Raw genomic sequence first — 13,267 nt, 5'->3', positions numbered from 1 at the left:
ATCCTATGACGCCCCCCAGTCCACCATATATCAAGTGGTAGTAGCGACAGCCATGCTGATGGGCACTTGATATCTGCCAGGCACCGTGCGAAGGGCCTCATGGGGATGATATCATTTATTTTCCAAAGAAATGCTCTGAAAATAAGAATTCCGTGTATCCCCATTTTTCTGATGGGAAAACTGAGGCACAGAAAGGTTAGGGAGCTAAGGAATGGTGGAGCCAAGGTATGAACACAGGCAGTCTGCCTCTGGGGACCTTAACCCTTGCACGATAACAATTGTCACCTCATCTATGTCATAGAACTTTTAGGAGACTGCATTAGAAAATGGGTATAAAAGTGCCTTTTTGGTTTTGTTTTGTTTTTTTGAGCTACGCGGGCCTCCCACTGTTGTGGCCTCTCCCGTTGCGGAGCACAGGCTTCGGACGCGCAGGCTCAGCGGCCATGGCTCACGGGCCCAGCCGCTCCGCGGCATGTGGGATCTTCCTGGACTGGGGCACGAACCCGTGTCTCCTGCATCGGCAGGCGGACTCTCAACCACTGCGCCACCAGGGAAGCCCTAAAAGTGCCTTTTAAAACGATAAACTGTTAGTCTTGGAAGCGTTGAGCAGGAAGCTGTATCTTAAGTTATAAACTTTTCCCAAACCTATTCAGCTTTGTTCAAAACTGTTTTCCTCTCTCCCAGCCTGTAGTCTCCCTTTCCTTCTTCCCCTCCTGCTTGGCCATCATCCCTCCTTTCCTCTTCCTTCCAACATCCCTCCTTTGCTCAACTATATTGGTGGAATTTGGTGGCTTTGGTGGAATCCAGGCTCGACAATGAAAGGAAAACCAATGGCCAAATTTAAAAGTACTTGTGCTTTTATTAAACAAAAAAAATCATACAATCAGGTACTGTCCAGATGTGTTTTGGAAAGGAAGATCTGTTTAAAAATCCTTAGTTTACATCATCATCATCATTATTATATTAATAACATTAATCATATCCTTAAAATCGAAACAGTATTGCTTTTCTGAAATGTAAAAAAAGGGACGGCTTCAAGACACACATTGAATCACTGCTAACAAAAATAATGATAATTAATTATACAGCTTTGTGTAAAATATAGCTGGTTCTAAAACAAACTACCACTGTACAGCCTACCCCGCTCTCATTCCCGGAGCCACCCAAGAGAAGGAAAATCATTGTGATGCTGTCACTGGAAGACTTTTGCTGAATCAAACAACAAAATGGAAACCTGTTGGACACTGTGGTCTTTGGTGTGAAGGGAAGTCATAGCAGAGTGGGTGAGGCCAGCGCTGCCGCCGCCGGCCTGGGTGATCCATGGTCAACTTTAGCTCCTGCCAGATGCCCAGGTGTGGCTTAATGGTCAGACTGCTCACATCGATGCTTTGGTAACATTATTTTCGTTCTCTGGGCCCTACTCTTCTCTCCCCAAGTTGTCCCCAGAATTTACGCCCGTTTGCGCCTGCCTTCGAGGTTTCGGAAGTTGCTGGGTCTCAGCTTCATCTCAGCAAACTGGATTGAATACTCGTGGCCCTTCCAGTGGAACCAGTTAACACCCTGTGAAAGAGAGAAGACCTTCAGATTGGTTTTTCCATCAGGCAGGGTGTTCACCGACCATCGCTGTCTCGTTGACGGAACAAGACGAGTTCCGTTTCAACTAGACCGTTTGGTAGTTCCCAGCTGTCTCTTGCCGATCTGTGTATTGATCTGGGTAGTGAAAACTTTCAGAGGGGCCGGCTGGCTCAGACTCAGTGTTTTTACTTTAGCCAGAAGTCACCTGAGTTGGCATTGAGCTTTGATCTGCCACCTTGAAATAAAGCGGTGGCTGATGAACTTACCGTCCTTAGGGTTGGGTGCTGTAGGAATTCGGGTCATGATTGGAGCGTACAGAATTGAGTAGCTATGTGCAGGGGTGTCTATACTTCACAGGGTTCCTGTGGAGTGTTTTAATAGAGGTTCCTATGGAACGGCACAAAGAGCATACACGTGGACACAGGTTTTGCAACCTGACATATAAGGTTAAATCTTCGTGCTCTTACTTGAGAGATATAAATGAACAAGTCATCAAAACATTCTGGGCCTCAGTTTCATTATTTTTTTCTTAAGGCCCAATAATGCTAACCTTGGAAGGATGCTGTGAAGATTAAATGGGTCAGGAAAGGAGCTGCCACAGTGCTGGAAACACCATACACACATGGTGCTCCGTAAATACTCTTCCCCAATCTCAAGAAGGGAGAGATATTCTCGGAATTTTGGCCAAAGATTTTCCTCAAGGAAAGACTGTATTCGCTTCCGGGCCTCCTAGTTCCAGGTCTGACTCTTTAGCAAAGTCTACAGATGGTAGACTCTGCCCATGGAATCCCACAGACCCCTTGTCCTACTGGGCGTGGGGGTCAGCTTCAGAGAGTCCTCCTATAAGGCCTCCACCCTGCGCACTGACACCTCTTCTCTTTAAGCTTCATAGGGCTGGGAGGGAACATGTCCACAGAGGAGATAATGGCTGGTGAAATGAGGGAAAATATCGATGTTTTGTTTGATTGTAATTTTTTGACATTGACTGGTATTGGACAGTCTCTATATCTGACAGGGGGATGGGATTTGAGAAGAGCTGACTCATTTTATAGGCAAATGTGTTTGTAATTACTCAGCTTGGTCCTTGTGCTGCCTTCCTCTGCCCTCGTTCTCCCCTCTGATAGAGCTTCAGAGCTGGAAGCAAGCCCTCCTCGTACTATGGTGGAGACTGAAGGCAGAGGGGGAAAGTGACTTCACAGAGGCCACACAGAGCCAGAGCTGGGACTGAACTCCCATAATTGTTCTGTGGTCTGTAACGTCATCTCCTTCTTCCAAAATTGGATGGAAAAAGAAGTTTCCTTTTGCCATGTAGCTTTTTCTCCCCCTCCCAAAGGACTTTGTGTTACACTGGTGTTAGGGGACAAGGAGATAAAGGGAATACAGTAGCTCTCAGAGTGGATGTGTTATTGAGGCCACATGGTAAGATGGAGAAAACACAGGACTAGTGTCCAGAGGTGTCCTTCAAGTCTTCCCTCCTCTGTAAAATAGGCATGAAAAGCCATGTCCTGGTCCCCTTACAGAGTAAAAGTGATGCACATGGGAGACAAGGCGAGAATGCTTTGAAAAGTGTCAGAAATTATGTCAAGGTAAGGTCTGCACTTAAGGTTGCGACAATCATTTGCTGGTAGTCAAATCAACATAAACACATGTATCAAAATCATTAATAGCAGAGAGCAGCAGGTAAAAACAAAAAAACAAAAAAAAAACCAACAACAAAAGTGTAAATAAGCAAGATGACGAGATGCTTCATCCCGCCCCGGACCACCCATCAGAATTCCTGGGGCTCTTTGGTGTGATTTGTACCTTTGCCTCTTTACAAAGGGATCCCAGGTTGCAGACTGGGTAGGAGTTGCTGAGGCCCAGCCCAGGGTGATCAGTCTGGGTGAATACCCGTCCTTCCTCCCTGGGGCAGGGATGGCCGCTGAGAAGGACCACCGTGGTTACGTAGCTGTGGGCCCACTAGACTCTGCCCACTTTTCAGGCACCTGCTCGTGCAGGCAGGACTCAGTGTGCGATAGTGGTTGAATTTGGTTTTGCTCACTTATCTCCACAGGGAATCTAAAAAATCCATTTCTGTGATTGCAGAAATTGTGTCACAGCATCCTGTGTGGTATAGGGAAATTCGGAGAGCTGGAAGGTTTGACTCTGCCTCCAGCTTTGCTCTGTGACCTCAGGGAAGTCACCTTTTTCTGGAACTCGATCTTAGGAATCAGAAAAGGAAGGGACTTAAAATCTGTGGTCTTTGCTCTGAGATGTTCTTGGGGGTGCTGGAGGTGCCTCTACGCCAGGGTGGGGAAGTAGCGCCCTGGGCCTGCATCACCCCTGGTTCACCTAGACGGCCTCTACTTTCATCTGTTTCCTTCTGGGGTTCAGACAAAGACTTAATTTGAGGAAAGCTGGCTACGCTTGGTGTCTCCCTGACCAGTGGTTCTCCTCGGGATCTTCGTGGGTTAAGACATGCTATCTCTGTGATCTCTCCTGGCCTGCGGTCTCATGGGGATTTCTCCCTCCTGGCCTGCTGGCCTCAGCCCTGCCCGGGGCCTCGCTGTCTGCTCACCTGACTGTGGTTATTGTCCCCGTATCTCCCCATCAGGTTGACGCGGTGGCAGTTCTTGTACCAGAAAGCCCCCTTGTAGGACAGGGCACAGTTGGTGATGGCCGAGTCTGTGTCCTTGTCAAAGGTGGAGAAGGATCTGCCGTTGTGGTAGGCCATGGAGTCACCTGGGAGAGAGAAAGCACAGACTGAGAGCCCAGCTGGAGCTCCCTGTGGGCTGTGAAGGGCAGCGCCAGGGTGACAACTGAAGGGCGCTGGCGTGGGCCGGCCTCAAACACTGGACCCCGAATTAGGATCCAGCATGGGCCTGGATAGGACATGAGTGTCATCCCCGAGCCTCGTTTCTGATAGAAGCAGCATAAAGTGGTAGAAGGTAGAAGGTACAGGTGGCTTTGGAGGATCTAGCTCCAATCCCATCTCTTTCACTCTTAGCTGTGACCCTGCACAGGTCAAGCCTCTTGCTGAACCTCAGTTTTCCTATCTGTAGAATGGAACTAGCACATTGATTTGATCCACCTCAGAGGGCTGTTGGAGCAATGGATACGAAGGTGTACACTAAACAGGTAGTATGGTGTGCAAACGGTCATGATTGTTGCTATTTTTTTTTTTTCTTTGCGGTACACGGGCCTCCCACTGTTGTGGCCTCTCCCGTTGCGGAGCACAGGCTCTGGACGCGCAGGCTCAGCGGCCATGGCTCACGGGCCCAGCCGCTCCGCGGCATGTGAGATCCTCCCGGACCGGGGCACGAACCCGTGTCCCCTGCATCGGCAGGCGGACTCTCAACCGCTGCGCCACCAGGGAAGCCCGATTGTTGCTATTTTTATGATTGTGTTTGCATTCACTGTACGTAAAGGAACTCAGAGAGTAAGGTGGGAAATTTGTATTCAGTAATGGTGTGCTTTCCCCTCAAACACAAGTATTCACAGCCATACTTTAAAACAATTCTTTTCATGCATTTATTTATTTATTGTCTATTTATTCATTAACTCACATTCACTCACTTATTCACTCACCCATCTAATATTTATCAAGCTCTAGCATGAGTTTAGTTTTCCACTCTGCCATGCTGGTTTTCCAGAGCTATCCTGAGACAGTCTATCTTGAGTCTCAGCCTACAGAGCCATACTTATAATCAAACCTTTCGGGTTTTAGATGTCACCGAATAGCTTGTATATCGTACAGTTATTTTTCAAAGTGTTTATGGGACCAGTTTTCCCTGATTCTTAGACAAAAAGTCCATGTATATATAGTGCTATATGGGAATCTAGTTTGTAATTGGATATATTGAATTTTAGGAGCATTTAAGTGCCATTTCTTTCTGTGTCCCCTCACTCCCAGCCCTGGTCAATGCAGTGCAGAAAGATTTCAAGACATCAAGGCATTCTATCCTGATATTTTGGAGCAAGTTGTCAGAGGGACTTGGGTGCCTTGGTAACTGATGAAGCTACCAAGAGCATGAGGATGGCAGCTAGATATTGATGAAATAAGATGCTTTCCTGTGGAGGGGCTGCTTGCCATCAATACGCACAGGAGGATGTAGCTGCAAGGGTTAGCTCAGTGAAGGGGCATAACATGGCTCATTTTCTGTTGGAAATACAGAAGGAGATGGGTGGAGGCCACCTTCCCGCCCCTCGGTGCCTGTGCTTGCCCTGTAACAATATCCTCCTTTCCTGAAGCCATCTCAACAAAAGAGGTATTTATTGCCAGGTAATAAAATGTCAGAATTCTTTGAGGGATGCAAGAATGAAAACAGTTTTCACCCCTGGGGCTCTCTCTTCATTTCCACCAGACTGATCTCTAAAGAGCTCAGTCTTTCATTAGGTTGAGCCTGGCTTTTGGCAAATCTTGTGTGGAGGCTTTTCCCATTATGGATGCATTCTTTCAGGGCTGAGAGGTTGGGAATGTGCTATAGCATCTGTCTCTTCTGTTTCAATAAACGTAACTGAAAACCACCCCAAAGTGGGCAAGGGGTGACATGGCGTGGTCACGGTCTTACACCTGATCCCCCTTGTTACCAAGAATACTCATCAGCAGCCAGGCTTGTACCGTGGGCCCACCGTCCACAGGCTGTTACAGCTGTTCTCTGAGCCTCAGTTTCCTCATGTGTATAATAGCAATATCACCTGGAGATATATATATATAAATTTTTTTTTTTTTTTGGTGAGAACTAAAAGAGGGTAATGTATATGAAGTATCTGCAAAAGCTGCTACCTGGTGGGCCTGGATGCATATCGTTTCCTTATTTGTTTCTCCTATAATGTGGTGCCAGAACACCACACAAAGGCCATTTCAAGTCAAAGAAACCTTCAAAACCCAAACTAGGTTATGTACCAGTCAAGGAGTGAAGGACTGCTGGAGAGGTGGTGAGCTCCTGGTCATGGGGGTGTGCAGGCCGAGGCTGGATGGCCACGTGGCAGGAATGTCTTAGAAGAGATTCATCCAGCTGGGTGATGGAGTGGACTGTCTGCTACTCAAAGTACAGGCCACAGACCAGCAAAGCCACCAGCAGTGGCATCACGTGGGAACTTAGCAGAAATGCAGCATCTTGATTTCACCCCGGACATACTGTGTCAGCCCACTAACAGACCCCCCAGTGGGTCATGTGTGTGTCATGAATTGAGAAGCACAGCAGTAGTTGAGTATTAAGGCTCCCAAGAGACTGCTTTTTTCTCAGTCTAAAACGGACGTCTAAACATGGATAAGAAAAAGACATATTTTGAGTGACGGTAGCTACAAGTCCATCCTGATTGTCCTAATTCCCAACCTACTCTATGTTTTGGTGACCAAAATATCTACCCAACCTTGTTCAACTGTAGTTCTGCTGGTTGGCACCTAGTAGGGATTCAAAAATTTGTCGATAACCGGATGGACCCATGAAGGAAGGAATGAGGAGTGGAGGAACTGGCTGAACACCCGAGAAGCTTTTGCAGTTCCCTGGGCTCTGAGGATGTCTGTCCATACCTGCTGTCCCGCTGTACCCCTCCACCTTCAGCCGGTAGCGAGTCCGGGCGTCTCCCACGCTGAACTTGTCGTAGACGGCATAGGCTGACTGCCCGTGGTCCCGCAGGTCCACCCGGAGCTCGTACTGCCCTTGGGCTGTGATTTTGTTCAGGGTGTCCAGCCCTGTGGACGACAGGCAAGGGGTTGCCTAAGAAGCGCAGTGACCGAGGCCCTCATTCCTACGCACCCCGTAAGAGCAGCGGCCGTGTGTGCTCGGAAGAGGTTTGCGTCGCGCCTGGGCTTGCAGCTTGGTTTGCTCTTTGCTGCTGCAACACCAGGTGAGATATATACGGTTTCTGGGCCTCAGCTAAAATTGTGTTGACATCTTTGCCCTCCTGATGTATTATGAAGATAAAGGAGATAAGGTGGAGTGCGCACCTTTTAAACTCTAAAGCTCCTTACAAGTGAAAGGCGATGGATGACAGGGACGGACATTCCCCGGCCTGGGTGCTGGAATGTAGGACAGTGCCCTGTGCCGGTCGCTTGTTGCAGTGTGGGCTGCATGGATGGATGGATGATGGCATTGTCGTGTTGGCTTGGGAGAGTTCACATTGCAGCTCAGCTCTTTATTGGCTAGATTCCTATGGCCAGCAGCGGCCAACCTCTCTGAGGCTGTTTTCCCAGGGGCATGCAAGATAGGAATTTTGTACCTTGTGGGGTGCTATGAGACTTAGAGGTTGTGGCCCTGAGGGACTTAGCATAGGATGGAAGCAGTGAAGGACATCAGTGAGGATAATTCTCTAAATGGCCCAGTGATTGACTTGAGGCTAGGCTAGGCCTGGCTGGTGGCTCTCCTTTGACTGGATTTTTATTTTTAATGACCCAGAGAATTTAAAGTCTTTCCATAGAGAATTTGACACCCTGTGTCGCCCACCAGAGCTATTGTTTCCTCCTAACCCATTTCCTCTCCCACAGTTCGCTGTGGGTTAGGACAGATGACAAGGAGGACAGAAATGGGCATTTGGGACACAAACACGCAGGCTGTATTACCAAGCCAGAATTCTTCTTTTAGGTCCCCAAATCCAGCAGTGTAGGCCTTCCAGTTTCGATAGAAATCCTCACGTCCATTTTTGCGTCTCAGGAACACCTATAAACATAACCAATGAATCTGGGTGCGCTTAAGCTATTGAAGGAAAGAGAAGACCTCTTTCTGAGAGGAAGAAACATCCACTGTAGGACAAGCACCCGTCCCCACCTCTGTCCTCACTAATTTGCCATGTGACTCAGGGCACGTCGCCTCCCCTCACTGAGTCTCAGTGTTCTCACCCGAAGAATACAGATTAGTAAGACTACCACCCAGCTTTGGGTGACTGTGAGGTGCCAGTGTAGGTTCGTCACGTGTAACACACGAGCCCCTCTGGTGTGGGGTGCTGACAGTGGAGGAGGCCGTGCCTCTGGGGGCAGGAGGTACACGGGACGTAAGCGAACCTTCTGCTCCACTTTGCTGCCCATCTAAAACTGCTCTAAGAAAGAAAGTTTAATAATTAAAAAGAATACTACCCAGCTCATATGGTAACGGGATGGAAATAATTCATGTAAAACTCTTCACACAGTGCCTGGTAGATGGCCGATGTTAAGTAATAAACGTAAGGGGCTCAATGACCACTGTCATTTATAGATCACAGAGTTTTTTGAGGATCAAATGAGATAAATTACGGGGAAACAGGGGAACTGGTTTTTAGGCTCAGCTGCTTTCCCATTACTTTAAGAGAGAATTCCTGAGCATCTCCACGTGACAGGCACTGTCTTGGAGAGCCTCACGCACGTTAGCGTGGGAGGGCACGGGGAGGACCTCGGCCTCTCCTCTGCCCCCATCCCCCTGCCGGAGAGCTCTGGAGTCTGTCTCTGATACTCACGATCCATCCACCCCCGTCAGAGGTCATGTCACAGAAGACTTCCTGCCTTTGGGTCTTGTCGTTGTTCAGATAAACGGTGTAGACGCCAGAGGTCGTGTCTCCATTCAGCATGGCTTGGGAGCAGTCCCTGGGGAATGGGTACAGGACTCCAGCTGCGGGATGAGAAGAAAGAGTGGCTCTCTCAGAGCAGGACTGGGGCAGGGGCTTTCAGGTCGCAGCTCAAGTGCTTACTGACTAGACGCCTCTGGGCAAGCAACTCCACCTCTCTGAGGCTCTGTTCTCTCACGCGCAAGATGGGGATTAAAGCTATTTTGCAGGGGGTGCGGTGAGGCTTAGAGGTTACGGATAAAAGGGACCCAGTTCAGTCTCTTATACTGATGGAAGCCACCAGTGATATCAGTGGGAGGAGAGCTGGACCGCTGCGAGGGCCATGTGTCAGGTAGCACCCAATGAACACCCAGGTGCTGGCCAGGATGGCTGGGTCTCTAGCACCCGGCAGGTGGCTCACCGTGGGTGAGGACACTCTGCCAGGCTGGATGCATCTCAGGCTCTTCAGAGGATCCTGAAGCCAAAGACAAGGGTTCTAAGCCCTGAACTCGCCACTGCCTTGCCTTCTGAGCCTGGGGACCTTAGAGGGCTAACACAAGCATGCCTGGGGAACTTCCACGTGTAATAATGTGGTGCAAAAATTAAAAACTCGATAGCAATGAATGATCTTGGGGCTGTGCTCAGCAGGTGGGCTTGAGAACTGACGGTAGTAGCAGCTCTTTGTTATGATCCGACCTCCTCGCTGTACTTTACCTTCACCTGAGGTTGTGTCATTAGCTGTTTTCTTGTCTGTTTCACAGCCCTAGTCTGGGAGCATCTTTAGGGCACACTCGTATTTTCTGTGCTCCTGACACGTGCCGTGAGATCTGGCAAAGAGGTGCTTTTGCCCCTTCCCCTCCCTCAGCAGGTGTGTGTAGAGTGACTAGAGTGAAGTGCGAAGGGCGGGAGACAGCGCCGGGATACACTCCATTTACCCAGGTTCAGGGCTCTGCGAAGACCCCCTCCTCCCTTCCTCAGAGAAGCATGCTTCCTCTTCACCGACGGAGCAGCTTGCCCTTTTGCCACCTGCAGAGGAGACCTCGTGGCCAGGTGTGGAGGCGGTTCCCTGGTCCTGGGACACCTGAACCCAGATCTGACTCCAGCTCATGGTGTAACCCTGAGCAGGTCATTTAGCCTCTGGGAGCCTCTGTTTTCCCACCAGAAAACTGGGCGTGATTGTCCTGGCCTAACGTACCAGCTTCGCGGGAGGACTGTTGGTGATTTTGAATATGAACAGGCTTTGTAAATGCCTGAAGGAGAACATTGAGCTTATAATGAGCCTTGACAATGGCTACCCACTGGGCTGGGAGTTCAAATACAATACAAAGGTTCTCACAAGGTCCTTATGAAGAAGGGATAGTTATTAACCCCATTATACAGATGAAGAAACTGAGGCGCGTAGAATGGCAGTAACTTTCCGCAGTCACGCAGAGCAAGTGGTGGAGATGGGGAATTCATCCAGCTGTTCTCACTGCTGGCCCTCCTTCCCTTTCACCACAAGGCCTGTAACCTCCTGCATCCGCATTGCTCTAGCTTTTCCGGTAATAGCGGGGAATTGATTCTTTTCAGAAATTTGATGGAAACATTTAAAGGAGCAGTTAGAGGAGAAGTGGAGGGTTGGTTCAGTCTCCTCGGGAGCCCCTTACTTGTGGTGAAGGTGGTCTTGATGATCTTGCTTCTCAGGGGCCCATTCAGTGCCTGGATCTTGGCCATGTAGTGGGTGGATGGGCTCAGCTCTGCCAGGCTATAAGAAGTGGTGTCTGGATCCACAACAACCTCCTAAGGGCAGAAGAAAAATATAATAGCTTTTGGCCACATAAATCCTCAGAGTACAGATGACGCATTCACTTATTCACCCATCCATTAATCTCTTCATTCAACAAGAATCCACTGAGTCCCACTCTGTGCCAGCCTCCACGCTCACTTCAGGGCTTCAGACGTGGGGAGAGCGCGGCATGAGCCAAGCTCCTGGGGCCGGAAGGGGCAGAGCAAATTCAAGTAATATGAGGAGGCAGCGACCTACCTCAGCCACACTTCAGTTAGGGAAGCCGTGGAAGAGGTGGGCAAAGACCAGATTACAAAGGGCCTCACGTGCCCAGCTACGGAATTTGAAGTTTATCATGATAAGGAATGGAAGTTCCTGAAAGTTTTTTGAAAAAGGGAATGCCGTGATCTCAGCTTAATCTGGTAGGAAGATGAATCACACAAAGGGCAAAGGTTTAGACTTTGAGACCAGTGAAGTCAGTGGTCCCTAATATGGCTCTCTTTCATAGATCTCTGGGAAGCTTTAAAATAAAACAATGCCTGGGCTTCATCCTAGAATGACTGGATCCTAAGAGCCAGCAGTGGAGCCTGACCGGGTGTATATTTAAGAAGCTCCCTGGAGCATTCTGATGCATAGTCACTCAGGGGATCTCTCGGGTCAGGAGATGATTACACCTGCTCAGGAGGCACGGCATGATGACAGCGCTAGCTGACCCAGCATGTCTCTTTTCTGGAACAGAGATGTCCAGGAGAGGCAGATGTGTACAGCTGCTGTAGACCTACGCTAACTACACCTGCTGTTTGTGACTGGTCACTGTGCTGCTGTCCAGACGAGGGGGATCGGTTTCAGTTCTGCAGGAGATCCTCTTTCTTTTCAAATCCTCTTTTTACCTTCCAGTGCCTGTAAAATCACCTTTTTAGCAGATGACCTCGGTGTCAGGGATTGGAATTCAACCTGCAGTCCTAGTAAACCAAACGCAACAGTGCTTTGTACCACCTTCAAGCACAGCCCACGGGGTTTAGGCACTGATGAGCCAGTGTGGAGGCCCCTGGAAGGTTGTTGGGCATCCTCACAACTGGGAAGGTGAAGTTATCCTGATCTTTCCAGTGTGGCAGGGTTTGAGGGGGTGGGTGTTGGAGGTGTGAGTAGTTTCAAAGAAGCTAAAAGACTTGCACTCACTCCATAATTTGTTGGTGGCAGAGGGTGGTCTTGCATCCTGTCTCCTAACATGCTGTCCAGGACTCTTTCCTCCTCTACCAGGTTGACTTTCTTGAGTGAAACAGATTAAGCTGGGGACTGGTCATGCAGGGAGGTAAACCCGGGTGAGTGCCTATTTGATACCAGTGACCCAGTGACCTTTGTGTGGCCCCCAGGTCTAATCCTTGGGGAAGAATCAGGTACAAAGCTGGGTTCCTTGAATTACTTGGGGATAAAATTACCTATCAGCTTTCTAAGCTGCTGTTCAAAGTTATTTTCTAGGCAGTCAGGGTAGATTGAAATGAGACTCATGACTTCAGGTAAACAGTGAATCCTAGGATGCCTAACCAGGAAGGGCCCTTAGAGACTGGGGAGTTCAGTGCACTCATTTTACAGATGTGAACACTGACACCCAGAGAAGGCGAGGGACTTGCCTCTGTTCACACGGTGAGTTAGTTCACTGTTACAGCGACTCCAAGAAGGACCGTGATGGTAACTAGAGATGTGTGTCCACTCCTGGTTAAACGTGGCATATTGAACAAGACAGTTTATCTCTACTTGCTTCTGATACCCACTAAAATGAAAGTAAAGGAGATATAAAGTATAAATTCACAAGGATGAGGGAAATGGCAGAGGAGACAGGTACTTGATGTCACCAGAATCTTGATCAGTGGAAAGTGTGGAGTGGTGGAGTGACAGCTGAAGTGACAGAATGGAGAAAGCCAGGAGCTAACTAACTAGTGGGCGCAGCCACAATGCTGCAGAGCCCGGCAAGTTCAGGAATGAAATGTATGCGAAAGCAGAGATGCTTTGAAGGCCAGTGTGGGGCATGGCTGAACAAAGGTTTGTTTAAAACTTTGTATAATAAACAGATCCCCAGCTCTCTCTATCCCCCAACAGTCTGGGTGACTGTCCTTCCCAGCCGGATGAAAGGCTGAGGTTTCCTCCCTGGAGAGGCTGAGCCAGAGGGGAGACTCTGGATTCAAATCCATCAGGCCCAACTGCAAGGGAGGCTCGGGTGCTGCGCTGGAAACAGGAGAAGTGAAGGTGTGTACACAGTGGGAGCCCAGGCTCCTTCTCCAGCAAGGCTCCTGGCAGCCTGCTTCGAAGGAGGTAGAGGATCCTCCAAGGAGACTGATGAGCTCGAGAGAAATAGTTTACAGTCCTGATGCTTGGGAGTCCCCCAAGAAAACTGCTGGGTATTTGCCCAATCACTCTACAGCGAGCCCCATA

General features: G+C 49.1%; 1 protein-coding gene across 17 annotated transcripts in view; it reads right to left on the bottom strand.

The window, feature by feature from the left end:
- Positions 1-835: 835 nt before the first annotated feature.
- Positions 836-13,267, bottom strand: part of TNC (tenascin C) — a 94,118-nt gene continuing 81,686 nt past the window's right edge. For all 17 annotated transcript variants that reach the window (XM_032635026.1, XM_032635028.1, XM_032635029.1 and 14 more), the window contains 6 exons: positions 10,719-10,851; positions 8,986-9,137; positions 8,120-8,216; positions 7,091-7,252; positions 4,133-4,296; positions 836-1,560 (listed from right to left, as the gene is read on the bottom strand). In XM_032635026.1, the coding sequence (XP_032490917.1) occupies positions 1,450-1,560; positions 4,133-4,296; positions 7,091-7,252; positions 8,120-8,216; positions 8,986-9,137; positions 10,719-10,851 (819 nt within the window). In that variant the 3' untranslated portion in view covers positions 836-1,449. The remainder of the gene's footprint in view (positions 1,561-4,132; positions 4,297-7,090; positions 7,253-8,119; positions 8,217-8,985; positions 9,138-10,718; positions 10,852-13,267) is intronic.

The sequence above is a fragment of the Phocoena sinus genome, chromosome 6 (genome assembly GCF_008692025.1).
Source record: "Phocoena sinus isolate mPhoSin1 chromosome 6, mPhoSin1.pri, whole genome shotgun sequence".
NCBI lineage: Eukaryota > Metazoa > Chordata > Mammalia > Artiodactyla > Phocoenidae > Phocoena > Phocoena sinus.
This window is presented reverse-complemented; position numbering and strand designations above follow the sequence as displayed.